The following is a 15397-nucleotide window of genomic DNA, read 5'->3' as shown; positions in this document are numbered from 1 at the left end:
AAGGGAGTCCCAGATCAACAGCATTGAGACCCTGTGAAGTTTATCCTTTACTTTTATAATGCCTACCCTCTAAAGCCTATCTCTGCAGACAGACCTTATCTGTTTGTCCTTTGTTTGTGTGCATGTGTGTGTGTGTGTGTGTGTGTGTGTGTGTGGGGTGGGTTTGCTGGGGTATTTTTGAAAAGGATAGTTATACTTCCAGAGTACAGTTATGGATTAACCAGCTCTTGCAGTTTTTTTTAAAAAAGTAGTTCTGTTTATAATAAATCAATCATTCAGAGTTTATTGTAAGAAGCCCGGTTAAAATCTATTTTATTCTGGGTCTTACAGCAGCGAGCGTAAATAATTGGCCATTTTAGTCAGTGAATTAAACTTTTAAACTTATGGTGCGACCTGCGGAGTAGTGGGGCTAGATAAACTGTGCACTCATCCCATCTGGTCAGTTATTTTTGGATGTCTCGAGGATAGATAAGAGTCGGGTGAGAAGCATCAAGTGAACGCTCAAGAATTCACCAGAAGGAAACCATTGCACGTGTGCCAGTCCCAAGCAAGGAGCCTTTGTGTCAAGCTAGTGGTAACTCTTCACTAATTTATGTGCCTGTAAAGGTAGTGCTGGGTAAAGGAACATTGGGAAATTGAATCATCTTCTTGTGTTTGTATTGAGACCTTTCCAACCTTGTTGTCTGGTGTAATATAGTCCATTTTTCTTGTTTCATAGAAATTTTATTCTTTGAGTTAAAAGTTCATCAGCAGACTCCTATGAATTTGTTCAGTAACTTTCGTCCACAGTTTCTAAATAAAAAGTTTGGATCTATCAAGTCAGGCTTCACTATGGGATCTGACTTGTCCAGCATTAACCTCAGCTGGGATTGTAACATACCTGTAAAAACAGACATCAAACTCAGAGAAGTGCCTCACATCTAAGCATATAAATGGGCAGCAGTGAATATAATTAATGCAACAGTGACGAATGAACAAATCCACAGCAGCACATCTTCTGTACATTGTCATGAGCATGAAATTCTGTGTATTTCTTCAAAATTATTTAGCACTTTAAACTGATGCTGATATCAGTGCATTGTGAGCAGTCTAACAGAATAAAAGATCCCCCTACAGCTTTGACGCTGCAAAATGCCACACACACAGGGTCATTGAATATGGGGGTCAGGTGCCAATGTCTATAGCGGGGGAACAAGGGTGCCCACCTGACAGAATCTTGAGAGCGGTACTCTGCCACTCCAAGTAGAGGAGATAGAAGTCAATCAGGCCAAAGAGCTAAAGGACAGCCAAAGTTCTCAATCAGTGTCCCATACTGGTAACATTTTGGGCCTACTGCTGCTCAAACTCCTTCAGGTCGGATTGCAGTCAGCAAGATTACTTTACAAAGTGCTCCCCTTGTGGCTCAGAACCATACCTATAATTGCTGTCATCAAACATAGGCACCAGAAAGTCTACCAGAGGAATATCTGGTGAGGTTCCCAGGATGAACTGGATCTTCCCCAAATTGCTGCTAGGCAGGGGGCAGGTGGAGGATGCGCCCATTCTGTCCCAGGTTGGAATTCTGTTTGGCTTTGTTAATGAGGCAGAAACTCATCTGATCTGGAATCTATTCAAAACCCAGATGCCCCTGCCCAGCCTGCACAAAATTCCAGCCTGAGCGGCATTAGAATTTCTACTTGTGTATACCTGCACCAGCAGCCAATTCCCTCCCACCCACTGGCAAGTTCCCATCAGCAGAAATACTGACATTAACCTAATACAAAGAGGAAGAGGAAAATCTGGTGACAAGGAAGACTCAAATTTTACTCATGTTGTACTATGGTTCTCAAAAGTCAAGGGAAATTAAATGAAGCAGCCCCCAAGAACAAGCACAGGTATATGCAATTAATTCATAGCAGTTTAGTGCAATGCAGGCGGTATGCCAACTTCATGCTGCTCTCCATGATAATGATTTCTGCATCCAGCCAACGCTAACCCCACTGTACACATCATTAGGCCCAGTATCATTACTTGCTAGCACCACTTAAAGCTAGCCTGTACTGCTTAAAGCTAACCTACACCTCTTAAAGAGAAGATGTATAGTGGTTGCTGGAGTTGGTGAGATCTTTGAGAATAGAGTGTTGTGCAACAATCAACAATGGCTGACCACAGGAGAGATAATACATCAAGAGTTTTGAACATTGCACTTGGGGTCTTGGTGGAAGAGGTGAAAAGGAGGAGAGATGTCCTATACTCTCTGGGGCCCTCCAGACATATGATCAATAGGAAGTGGGAATAGATAGTCACAGAGGTCAATGTCAGGGGTTTAGCCCCAGAGAAAAATGTTTTAAAAATTTTCCCAACTCCATCCACCCACAGGACCATCTGTAACTTGCTCTAATGTTTAGCTTTCACAGAGCACTGAACCTTGTTCTTCTATTAACACATTCTGCTCTCTTACCTTTATGCCATTATTAGCACCTTCTTTAGTCTTTAACACTACCATTAACACTCCCTTTGTCCTTTATCAAATCTCTCCTGAGTTCCAAACTGTCTCTGACCTTTTATTTTGCTCCACCTGCTCCAACCCCCCTCTCTTCAACAGTATAAAATCCATCATATTTCTGCCACTCTTCAGCTCTGAGGAAGTCACATGGGCTCAAAATGTTAACTTTTTTTCTCTCTCCACAGATGCTGCCAGACCTGCTGAGTTTTTCCAGCATTTTCTGTTTTTATTTCAGATTTCCAGCATCCGCAGTGTTTGCTTTTATTTACATAACAAGAACTAACTGGAAGGGGAGAGGTATAGCTACATGTTCTAACCCACGTGAAGCAGACTGGTGACATTATGGGAAGATCCATTGCAGAGGCCGTGGCCAGCAGCAAGGCTCAATGCATTGAAGATGACGGTATCATCATAAATAATCATCCTTCTCACATTCCATTTTTCCCACATTCCACACTCCCTTCAGACTTACAAGCTGCAGTTGATATAAGCATGCACTTCTTAGTTGTCCTCTCCCCTCAATACATGCCAACAACAACTTATATTTATACAGCACATTTAATAAATGTCCCAAGGTGTTTCATTGGAGCATTATAAAACAAAAATATGACTAGGGAATTTACTTCCAGTTGGGATCTAAAGAATGGCTAATCCGCATTTCTACCTGGATTCAAGGCCCATGTGATTCATGTTGCCACAGAGATGGGCTTTGAGAGGGGAAGGGTTTCTAAAATATCCCTGAAAACTCACAGACAGAGACAGTCTGCCAGAGTCTGGGAGAGAGAAAGGGCAGCTAGAAGCCAAAATTCTCTATGATTCACTGTGCTTACGCTCAGATTGAAAAGACCAAATTTGTGAAGATTTAAAATGCAGCTTGAAGATACACCGAGCTTGTGCTAGAGGGAGAATTGCCAGGAAAATTCCTCATTGTGAAAGACAGTTCTGGGGTTAAAAGTTACCAGGCTGGAAAAGGAAAGAACAGAAGTAAACCCTTGGAAGCTTAGAATCACTTGGGGCTGGGTCTGGGAAAATTTAATTACTACTTAAGGAACAGTGTAAAGTATACATGTGAAATGGGGTTTTTGATTGTGTTAAAAGTAAAAGGGGAAAATTACGTTCTGTCGTTTGAAGTATAAGTTGCCTTCAAAAATAACGTTTAGTCAATGGTGTTTTTAGTCTGTTTGCAACAGTAAAAGTCTTAAAACATGAATTCTTGTCATGTCATCCTTTCAATTATCAACTGGAAGTGTAAAATTTTCCTTTTAAAAGTTAACAGTCTCTATGAGGATTGTAAGAAGTGGAAGAGAGGGACATGACAAAGGCAACTGATTGGATGGTTTTGATCTTACTGACAAAGAAGTCAATGAGCTATTGGCATTTATTATTTGAGCTGAGGGTGGAGGAGACAGAGTACAGGGGTTTAAGAAGACAGCTTGCAGCAGACAAAAGAAGCTAGAGGCTTTATTTACATTCCAGGATGATCCTGGAATAGTGAGAAATTTTAGCAGATGAGAACAGAACCCAACAGTACCTTATGTAGAGCAAAAACAAAAAATGCTGGAAAAACTCAGCAGGTCTGACAACATCTGTGGAGAGAAAGACAGAGTTAATGTTTTGAGTCCATATGGCTCTTCTTCAGAGCTCAACCTGCTGAGTTTTTCCAGCATTTTTTGTTTTTATTTCAGATTTCCAGCATCCGCAGAATTTTGCCTTTAGCCAGTATCTTATGTGGTCTGGCCAGATATGGTAGTGGAAGGCTAAATCAGTTGTCCGCCATATCCATTCAAGTCTCCATGCCTTGGACTTGAAGGAGCAGAGATGAAGGTCATACTGGGGAAATGGCGAGGGTGAGAGAGAGTAATGATTTTACTGGGGACTAGGGCATCAAAGGTGGGGTGAGGGTGCAGTTTGGCAAATCAGTAGCTGTAAAAATGGTGAACAGAGGGCAAAAGGCTAGACAGTTGGGATTTTAAAAATACAGTTGTAAATGAATTATTCTTTCCAGGGGTGGATAGAGAAGGTGGTATGGTCGGGCTGTGTAAGGGGGTTGTGCATGGTGAATAATACAAGGAAGTGATCAGAGATGGTCTGATCTGTGATCAACCCTTGTCCATTTTTGCTTTCAGCTGTCCAAGATCTGCAACTTGCCTGGATAGTGGAAGGAGACAAAAAGACATGGACATGAAGATGGACCATCACTCATTTTTACACACGCAGCCACCAGCTCAGATACTGACACTGTGCACATCCTAGAAGATAGCATAGAGGCAGGATCTGCACTTGGTGATACACCAGGCACAAGTGACCTATAGCCAGGCAGGAGGTAAGGATAGTGCAAGTGCCAGCTCACTGGAGGGTGAGGTTGCACATGAGTTCCATTGCAGAGGATTCAGGTGAGCAGTGTCACCTCCCATCATTCTCCTAGTCATGCTTTATTCCAAGGGGAATGCCTACTAGTCTGCTAGCATACACATTACAAAATAGGTAAATATGAAGTATTACATTTTGGAAAATAAGAAGGTTGAATATTACTTAGAAAATAAGCATCTAAATGATGTACAGGACCAAATGGTTCAGGGAGTACAAATACTTATATCACTAGAAGTAGCATCACAGGTTAGCAAGGCCATAAAAAAAAGCAAACTAAGCACTTGGGTTTATTTCTAGGGGGATAGAGTTGAAAAGTAAAAAAGTTATTCTAAACTTGTATCAAACCTTGATTAGACCACACCAGGAGTCCTGCGTACACTTCTGGTCGCCATACAATGAAAAAGATATAGAGGCACCCTGTATGGTGCAAAAATGATTTATATGATGATCTCAAAAATGTTGGGTATACATATCAGGAGAAGGTGAACAGGTTGAGTCCTTATCCTCCCGAAAAGAGAAGGCACCATATAGAGGTCTTTAAAATTATGAAAGACACAGAGAGAGTATTTCCACTTGTGGGAAAGAGCATAACTAGAGGCCATTGATATAAGGTAGGCAATCAAAACATCAAATAGGGAATTCAGAAAAAAGCTTCTTTACCTAGATAGTAGTAGGAATGCGGAACTTGCTATCACAGGGAATGGTGGAATGGTTGAAGTGATTGGTATAGATGCAGTTAAGGGGAGGTTAGATAAGCATATGAGGGAGAAAAGTATAGAGGTATACACTGATAGATTTATGGACTGGTTAGGCCAAGTGGCCTGTTTCTGTGCTATTATACTGTGTACCCTATGTAATCCTATTTAATCCTATGTAATCCAATGCGACTGAGTTGTGCAGAAGCCTTGGAGCCAGCAAAATGTCCTTGAGTACCTGTCACACCACTCCTTGCAGACCAGTATAACTTGAAACAACAGTAGAAAACACCAAACCCTTGTAGAATTGAGGCAACAGTCAGAAGAAATAAAGCAGCAATTGACCTGTAAGTATTGGTGATTCCTTTAAATAGCGCTGGTGGGAGGTCCTTCATGCTGCTCCATGCTATTTTTAGCAGCGTGAGGTTAAGAGAAGGCTTCAGCTGGAGAGTGGAATTCCAAAATGGCAACTTTGCTGTCAGATCAGCATTGTGCACTGATTGACCTTGTTAAGAAATGTGAACTTACCTGATTCTGGGTGGAGGCTGAGGTTTCCATTTTCTGGCAGGCCCAAGAGTTCTGGCGCATGCACGGAAGGTGGCAAGGTGACAGGCCCTGCATGCTTAACCCAGTATTCCGGGCTCTTCAGGGTTGTGGCAGAGATAACCAGGGTGCCTGAGTGGTGATGGTGGCACAGAAACCTGACTGCGGGACTCATGGTGTCAGGTAAAGGTAAGTCCACATGACCGGGTGTGTTGGGAGGCAGAAGAAGAGGCTCCAAAAGCAAAAGTGCTGCTGTTAGCAGGCTCCAGGTAAGTGAGGGCTTGGGGGAAGTCCTGGGGTGGCAGTAGGTCACTGGCTCTGTGGTGGAAAAGCTTAGGGCTCAGAAGAAGCTCTGGGAGTTATTTATAGCTTGGCGCAGCCGGGAGACTAGAGTTCAGAGAAACCCGGGGAGTGCCTGCTCAGTGAAGCTAGTGGCCTGCTAAAGAGCCAAAATTGTGCCAACAATTAGATGCCGGAGTAGAGCTTTGTGAATCCCATGAAAGGCAGTCTCAGTAGAAGAGATTTAACCACTGGGGGATATACAGTCATTGAGGCAGTCTGAGTGGCTTTTGAGGGAATTCAGAGGTTAGATCTTCGAGAGTGGAGACTTATAATCCCTCGTGAGAGAGACAAAGTTTTCATGAGATTGTGAAGCTCAACGTGGACACTGACATCTGGGTGGGGTGCTGAGAAATCCAAGAGACCTGTCTTGGTCACATCTGCCATTTAACATGCAGTTTGGTGTGTTCAGCCACAGTTTGCCTGGTAATTCGTATTTACCTCATATTAATTCTGAATGTTAGAGTATAAAATAGATATTGTAATCGTATTACTTTACTGACTTTGTATAATAAAGTTTATTTTATTTGTATAAAACCGTGGAATCTTGTGGCTTTATTCTCTTAGTAAGTACCTGGGATTTCAAACTTTGTCTCCTTTAATCAAAAAATCACTGGTCCTTAACAGGATCATAACAACCTCACGATCTGCCTGTCCTGCATACTTACGGTGGGCATTAGCTGCACACACCAACACCTTTATCAATACAGCATCCAGCACACTTCACATCAGAAGTATGTGCACTTTTGTCACAAACACCATTTTGGAACCATATGGGGCGTCATAGTAGCCCAGGAAAGAAGTGCTACCAAGCCCAATTTCATCCCCAGGAGGTCTCTGTCTCACCTATGACTTTGTAAGTTTTGGGAGAGAATTTCAAGTTGGTTCCTCTGCCTCGAAAAATTCAGGCACTTTGCATCAAAGATGCATACATTCATATGTTTATTCTCCTATCAGAAGGATGGCAAGACTCAACTTCTGAGAAAAGTATTGTCAGAACAAATTCCTTGCTTTGTTTGCAACTTTGTGAAATCTTACATAGAACCAAAAGCAGTGCCTTTGATGCCTCTTCGTGTACCTTTCAAGGAAAGGTGTTTAATTGGTGGTCAATGTGGAAAATCAATTAATAAGCTAATAGATGTTGTTCAATATAAAAGGTTAAAATTCCTGAGGAGCCAATGCCAGAGGTTACCCTGGGATTGGTCCTAATGCTTCACTGCTTGAAGCCTCCACCCACCCTATGTAATCTATGTAATCTAGTGCAACTGAATTGTGCAGGAGAGACTAATCTATTTAAAAAAATGCTTTCCTCAGGTGTCAGGGTTTCTTGGATGCACCCAGGTCCCACCAGTGGGGTCCACACCCAATCCCCCAATCCCACAGGTGGGGCCCACACCCACCCAATATCACCATTGATGTCTGCACCCAAACAGCTGCCATTGGTGGAGCTCACACAATCCCAAGACCCACATCCAACCTTCTGAAGATCAGAGCACTTCACCTTGCTTGGTGTAACAGCCACCCATGGTGCACTGGGCTCCAGTCCAGGCTTGGGAGTAAAAGTTCCCAGTGTAGAGAGCCCTGTCCCTGGCTCTGGCCCCTTGCCACTATTTGTATTACATTGCAACAAAGAAGCTCCCAAAACAGTCCATCTACCATCTTCCAGGGTGCTCTGTTACGCTCTTGTTAGTTACAGCAGAACGCTGGCTGAATCTCCCAGGAGATTTTGGGTCCCAAGGCTACAGAAGTTATACTAAAGAAAGGCATTGCCCTTCACATACTGTGTTCAGTATTGGTCAGCACAATAAAGCAACATACTTACATTGAAACAAGGTGAAAAATCAGCAACAGAACTAAACCCAGGTAGTAGCTTTGCCGTCTAAACATTGTGGCTAAAATGGAACAACACGCAATATATAAAATATCATATACATATCACTCTACAGTATTACTTCAAGTTTACCAAGAAAGTAAGGCTAGAAGACATAAGTAGAAAATAGTAAAAAGTTAATTTAAAACTGATATCAGGGAGAATTTATTTGAGAATGATAATGTTTTCAATAATCTGCTGGCCAGGATTGTAGAGGTTAAAATATTGGTGTCATTCAAATGCAATTATATGCTGTGATGAATGAGATGCGGGTACCAGTAGAATCAGTTTCACTGGGCTAAACTGCCTTTTCTCAACCCTGGTATTTCTTAGCTGCTCTGAAACATTGCCATCTCCAGAAAAAACCTTTTTCTTCTCGTGAAGATTATAATAGCTGACACACTATGATTAATTATATGTGTCCTATAACACTGGACACCAATAATCAGAGTTCCTTACCCAATACTTTGTCCCCAGGGAGGTAGGTAGACTTGTCGGTGTACACGGTGATAAAGCTGCTGCGCGGATCTTGTGGATGGGCACTGATGTGCTTTGGTTTCATGTCAGCACAGGCAGAGGTACTTGCACCATGAGAGAATCCACTGGTGAAGGAGACCAGGCAAAGCACACCCAGCATCCAGGCCAGCAGAACTACATGTCTTTTTAACATTTTCAACACAATCTGTTGTGAAACAGACAGAAATACATATTAAAGCAATGCAAGGAAATAAAAAAACATCTACAGGCATAGAAGTGACCAGCCAGTCCAGAAGAAATACACAGCTTCTCATGTTTAGGGTGGTCATCCTGAGTAGTAGACAGTGTCAAATCTTCTTCCCCTCCAAGATAGCAGTGCCTTGTTGAGGATACGACTTGACTACATATTTCGGTCATATCACTTACCTTTTTAAAGCTGAGAATACTCAGCAACTGGTATGCAAGACACAGTTGTAGAATAATAGAATCACGGAATGGTTACAACACAGACTTGGACTTAAATATCTGGGAGTGGTTTTACCTGTTCATTACCTGGGTTGTAATCTGGTAGAGTGCATTGTCAGTCCATATTAAATCCACCTGATTTTCATTTCATTGGTTCAAAACCTACCCCTAATGTTTAGCAATATTGACAGAGTAAATGGGTTTTAGGTGTGCTTCTGCATTTTGGTAGCACTGGGAACATTTCTAGGCATTGGTACTAATGGTCCTAAGCTATAGTTCCATTAGATATGCTCTAGTGCTTTGGTAGTAGTGGGGGTTGATCTTGGAGTTTGGCAGGACTGAGCTGAGGGCCCTGGGGTTAGGCAACAGTGTGGTGAAGTTGTTGAGGATTGAAGACACAGGGCAATCCATTGCTCTGCTGAAGGAAACCTGGGTTTTGCAAAACTAAGGGGTTGAACATGAGATTTAACACACTAATGGATGTTGATGTGGTGCATATGGATTTTCAAAAGGTATTTGATCCAGTGCCATAAGTGGTTGTTTTTCAGATTGGAGGAAGGTTTGTAGTGGAGTTCCCCAGGGGTCAGTGTTGGGACCCTTGCTCTTCCTGATATATATTAATGACTTAGACTGTGGTGTTCAGGGCATGATTTCAAAATTTGCGGATGATACGAAGATTGGAAGCATCATCAACTGTGGTGAGGATAGTCTTGAACTTCAAAAGGACATAGACACATTGGTTGATTGGGGAGACAAGCGGCAGATGAAGTTCAATGAAGAAAAGTGTGAGGTGATTCATTTTGGCAGGGAGAATGTGGAGAAACAGTATAAAGTAAAGGGAGAAACTCTACAGGAGGTGCAGGAATAAAGGGAACTCAGTGTATATGTGCGTAAGTCATTGAAAGTGGCAGGGCATGTTGAGACAGCAGTTAATAAAACATATGGTATCCTAGATTTTATTAGTAGGGGCATTGAGTACAAGAGTAAGGAGGTCATGTTAAACTTGTATAAGACACTAGTTAGACCTAATCTGGAGTACTGTGTCCAGTTCTGGGTGCCGTACTTGAAGAACTATGTGAAAGTATTGGAGACGGTACAGAGGAGATTCACAAGAATGATTCCAGGGATAAACAACTGTAGGCATGAGAATAGATTGGAGAGGTTGGGTCTGTTTTCCTTGGAGAAAAGAAGGCTGAGAGAGACTTGATAGAGGTATTCAAGATCCTATGGACAAGGTAAACAGTGAGGACCTGTTCCTATGCAAGAGTACATCAAGAACCAGAGGGCACAGGTTCACAGTAATGGGCAAAAGGAGTAGAAGTGATGTGAGGAAACTTTTTCCCCCCCAGAGGGTGGTTGGAGTCTGGAACGAACTTCCTGAAAGGGTGGTGGAGGCAGGTTCGATTGAGGCATTCAAAAGGGAATTGGATTGCTATCTGAAAAGAGAGAATGTGCAAGGGTACGGAATAAGGCAGGGGAATGAAATTAGGCAGAGTGCTCTTTCAGCAAGCCAGCGTAGACTCGTTGGGCTGAATGGCCTCGTTCTGTACTGTAAGGATTCTGTGATGCCCCTCAGCAGTGGGAGAGGGAAAGGCATGTGCCTGCCATGTTACTCTGCAACAAATGCAAGCATTTTAATAAGATATATAGTGCTAGAAATTGGTTCATGCCAGCCTGTCAATGCAAACCTGGCACAAGGAACACTGTTCCAGAATGGATAGGCCTAAGCTACACCTAATTTAGGGCCTGATTTGCATGACATCAGCGATCAGCTGAAGCCTGCTGGGTATCCCCAGGCAGCTTGCCGGCAGAGGGCTTCAATTTTGGGCCGTGGGAAGAGGCTCTAAGGTGTGTCCTAGGGGAGGCAGGGAAGAAATCGGGAGGGAGAAAGTGAACCAAGCAGGGGCTGGCAACGGTCTTAAAGACTGCTGTAGTTCTGGTTGGAGCACTAGTGCTCCTCAGGGCACCGCATTCAGGCAAATCATTCTTTAAAGGTCTGCCTTTTGGCTGCTGGCTTTCAGCAGACCCTTTAAGGAGCACATTTTATGGAATGGAGCTGGCCCCACAACAGCCTCAAAGATCCAATGCCTGTTTACTGCCTTCATTAATATGACAGGTGACATACTTATAACCTGCAATGATCATGTAAACGCTCCCTGCCATGGTGGATGCTTAGGCATTTAGTTTACACCTGAAAACATATCATCAAATTTCTAAGCCATAAAATCTGTACAATAGTATTAAAATAGTACAGAAACAGATACTTCATGTCCATCACAGCACAATCTCTGTCACATTAGGCAAATTCGTTCTGCACAAACTTCTTACAGCAGATTGTCTGATGGGCTCATTTCATATGTAAATTACCTCCGGCAAAATGAGTTGGACGGTGAGGAGTGTGTTGGCAAATTATCAACAAACTAAGCATTGAGTTGATGGAAGGCATGATTCTGATATGAGCCTGATATGAGCTGGGAGGGGGTGTGGTATATTGCAAGCTCTGAGCATTTTGTTATATTGCCCTCTCTGTTGGGGAGGTATAAATAAAGCTAGTTCAATAATGGCTGCCTGCAGCTGGGCGTGTGAGTCTTACTCAGTGCATACCATACACGACTGAAAGATGGTCACGAGGCTTGGGTGGAATTTTCATTTTATTTGAGGGATTAAGGATGGAAAAAACGCTGTGATGCACTCCTGAAGGTCATTTTGAGGAAATGTGAACAACTTGAAAGGTTGTTTGATGTGCACATCGTATTCAAGTACACTGTGAGCTAGCACAGTACGTAATTGATAAAACGGTACTGAAGACATTGTTGGGTCCTCTGACACGAAAAAGAAACCCTGTTCTTTAGGTGTTTTACTTTATCCTTATTGCTATTTTTTATTTTTAAACTGGACTTTTTCCCCAGAAGGACAGTTCCTATGCAAGAGTACATCAAGAACCAGTTTCTGGAATATCACACCTCATTATATCTAGGGAGCTACTAACAGACAACCTGGGGATGTTCAGACCAATTTCAAAGGGAGCTACAGGAATGTAGTTTGCATTTGATAAGCCAACCTTGCTAGCGAAGTCAGTGGATCTACTGAGAGAATGGCTTCCCAAATGCCAGACCTTCAACATAAATGGCAACCCTTTCAACCAATAATGGTGGAGACATCATCAGTCCTGAAAACAGTGCCAGTTCCAGATAATGGATAAACATCCCTTTTGAAGTCATTGTGGAAGAGGAAGGTCACATGTCCCAGGTGCAGATGACACAAAGTTGGGTGGGAGGACGAGCTGTGAGGAGGATGCAGAGATGCTTCAGGGTGATTTGGACAAGCTGAGTGAGTGGGCAAATGCATGGCAGATGCAGTATAATGTGGATGAATGTGAGGTCATCCATTTTGGTAGCAAAAACAGGAAGGCAGATTATTATCTGAATCCCTATAAATTGAGAGAGGGGGATGTGCTACGAGACCTGGGTGTCCTTGTACACCAGTCGCTTAAGGTAAACATACAGGTGCAGCAGGCGGTAAAGAAGGCAAATGGTATGTTGGCCTTCATAGCCAGAGGATTCAAGTACAGGAACAGGGATGTCTTGCTGCAATTGTACAGGGCCTTGGTGAGACCACATCTGGAATATTGTGTGCAGTTTTCATCTCCTTATCTGAGGAAGGATGTACTTGCTATAGAGGGAGTGCAGCGAAGGTTTACCCGGCCGATTCCTGGGATGGCAGGACTGACATATGAGGAGAGATTGAGTCGGTTAGGATTATATTCGCTGGAGTTCAGAAGAATGAGGAGGGATCTCATAGAAACCTATAAAATTCTAACAGGACTAGACAGGGTAGATGCAGGAAGGATGTTCCCGATGGTGGGGGAGTCCAGAACCAGGGGTCACAGTCTGAGGATATGGGGTAGACCATTTAGGACTGAGATGAGGAGAAATTTCTTCACCCAGAGCAGTGAGCCTGTGGAATTCGTTACCATAGAAAGTAGTTGAGACCAAAACATTGTATGTTTTCAAGAAGGAGTTAGATATAGCTCTTGGGGTGAAAGGGATCAAAGGGTATGGGGAGAAAGCGGGAGCAGGCTATTGAATTGGCTGATCAGCCATGATCATAATGAATAGCAGAGCAGGCTCAAAGGGACGAATGGCCTGCTCCTAGTTTCTACGTTTCTATGACTCTTGCTTTTGGAACAGTTTAATATTACATTTCTGAGCTGCACACTGCTGTCTGCTGCAAATAGACCACCTTTTGAAGCAGGAGCTTGCTTAGTTACCCAAGAACAACATCCAACTGGTAACACACAAAGAAGCAGGCTCCTCCAGGCAGAACAATCTACCCATCTAACCTGACTCTGCTGGAAGATTTCATGCCATCGCCTCCAGAACCGACTCAATCTCTGCGTACCTACCTCATCTTGTGATATCAGCCCCAACGGAAAAGCGATTCCTGCAATGCCAGTATTCAGCTAGCTGAACTTGAAAGCTTACGTGAAAGAATTCCTCATTGCACTCTGATTTTGGACTCTAGAACTCACGTGAACCAATATTCATTTTTCTGTGGTCCTCATACTGTAAAACTCCTTTTCTCTCTCTCTCCCTTTACTGTGTAAATGTGCGGAGTGGGATGTTGCGGACACTCCCTTTCATGCGTTTTGAATGTGTAAAATAAACTAACCTTCTGAGTTAATCCTAATCTGAGTTTTCTATGCATTAGTAGTAAAATTGGATCGCAAAACCTGAGGGGTTGGGAAAACATGCCACCGCTTATTCTTCAAAACTAATTCATATACCCTTCTGCTTATGGACAGGTGGTAAAAGGAAATCAATGCAGTTTGAACTGTCTCTCCTGTTCATAACAACATATTTGGGGATAACGGGAGAATTCAACCCTAACAAAGAGGACTGGTGAATTTATGAATGAAGGTTAGACATTTGGCTGAAAGCAAATAAAATAGGAGATGGAGATAAAGTAAATGTTTTCCTCATGATGATGGGGCCAGGCGCTTATGAGGTGGTGTCTAACTAATGTTGCCCTCGAGGCCACAGTGCTATGGATTAATCTAAATTAATAAGATTTTGGACTCACATTATGGTTCGATTAAGAATGAGATTGCACTGAGTTGCATTCCATGAAAGGAAGTTGTCAAATGAGAATGTTACAGATTACATTCTCAAATTAAAGAAACTCTCTTGTCACTGTGAGTATGGCATGAACTTAGAAATCAACCTTAGAGGTTTGTTCGCAGGAGAACAACAAAACCGAGGCCACACTTTTGAGCAAAGGCAATAAGCTGACATGGAAGGAGGCTTGTGATGAGACCACAGTCATGGAAATGGCAGAAAGAGATAGTTGCAAATTGCAAGGGAGTTCTTTTCCTGAATCAGCAGGGGAGGATCACTGGATTTCAACGAGATCCCGGCCATGGCAGCCAAGTTCACAGTCTCAGAGTCAGAAGTTTAGACGTTACCACTGTCTTGGTGGCCACCAACCATTTAAATTACCCCATTTTCAGTCAAAGTTTTATGCCTGTGGGAAAGTCAGTCATATCCAGATGGCATGCAGGAGAAGAGGAAACAGTAACACTGCTGTTCCTGATGGTTGTGGTAGATCTAAAGCTGGTTTAGGAGTCTGGAAATCCTCAAATGTGCATACGATAGATGTGGAAACAGAGGTTAATGTTATTGAGCAGGAAGATCAAAAGTTGTACTCAGTCTGAGAGCAAGATAAACAGCACATGGAAGATGTGTGCAATAGGGCTGAAGTTAAAATTTCAGCACCCAAAGTAGAAATGAAAGTCAGAGATTCACAACTTATTTTCATTGTTGATTCAGCTGCAGTAGTTTCATTATTTCAGGAGAATTCACGGAAGAAGTTTGTGATTGGAGTTGTTGTGAAGAGACTAGGTGCATTCACATACTGAGTGAAGATTGTATAGTCAGAATATCTAACCATCGCCCCTTGATGTTCAATGGCATTACCATCACTAAATCCCCCACTATCAACATCCTGGGGGGTTACCATTGACCAGAAACTAAACTGGACTAGCCATATAAATACTGTGGCTACAAGAGCAGGTCAGAGGCTAGGAATCCTGCAGCGAGTAACTCACTGTCTGACTCTCCCCAAAGCCTGTCCACCATCTACAAGGCACAAGCC

The 15397-nt window shown here is 42.8% G+C and overlaps 1 protein-coding gene across 1 annotated transcript in view; it reads right to left on the bottom strand.

Annotated features, from left to right (window-relative positions):
• reeld1 (reeler domain containing 1) overlaps nucleotides 1–8977 on the bottom strand; it is a 42871-nt gene extending 33894 nt beyond the window's left edge. The window contains exon 1 of the mRNA XM_078539868.1: nucleotides 8762–8977. Within this exon, the coding sequence (XP_078395994.1) occupies nucleotides 8762–8972 (211 nt within the window). The 5' untranslated portion in view covers nucleotides 8973–8977. The remainder of the gene's footprint in view (nucleotides 1–8761) is intronic.
• Nucleotides 8978–15397: the final 6420 nt, after the last annotated feature.

The sequence above is a fragment of the Cetorhinus maximus genome, chromosome 1 (genome assembly GCF_964194155.1).
Source record: "Cetorhinus maximus chromosome 1, sCetMax3.hap1.1, whole genome shotgun sequence".
In the NCBI taxonomy this organism is placed as follows: Eukaryota; Metazoa; Chordata; class Chondrichthyes; order Lamniformes; family Cetorhinidae; genus Cetorhinus; species Cetorhinus maximus.
Note: the sequence above shows the minus strand (reverse complement) of the source record. Positions and strands in the feature narration are given on the sequence as shown.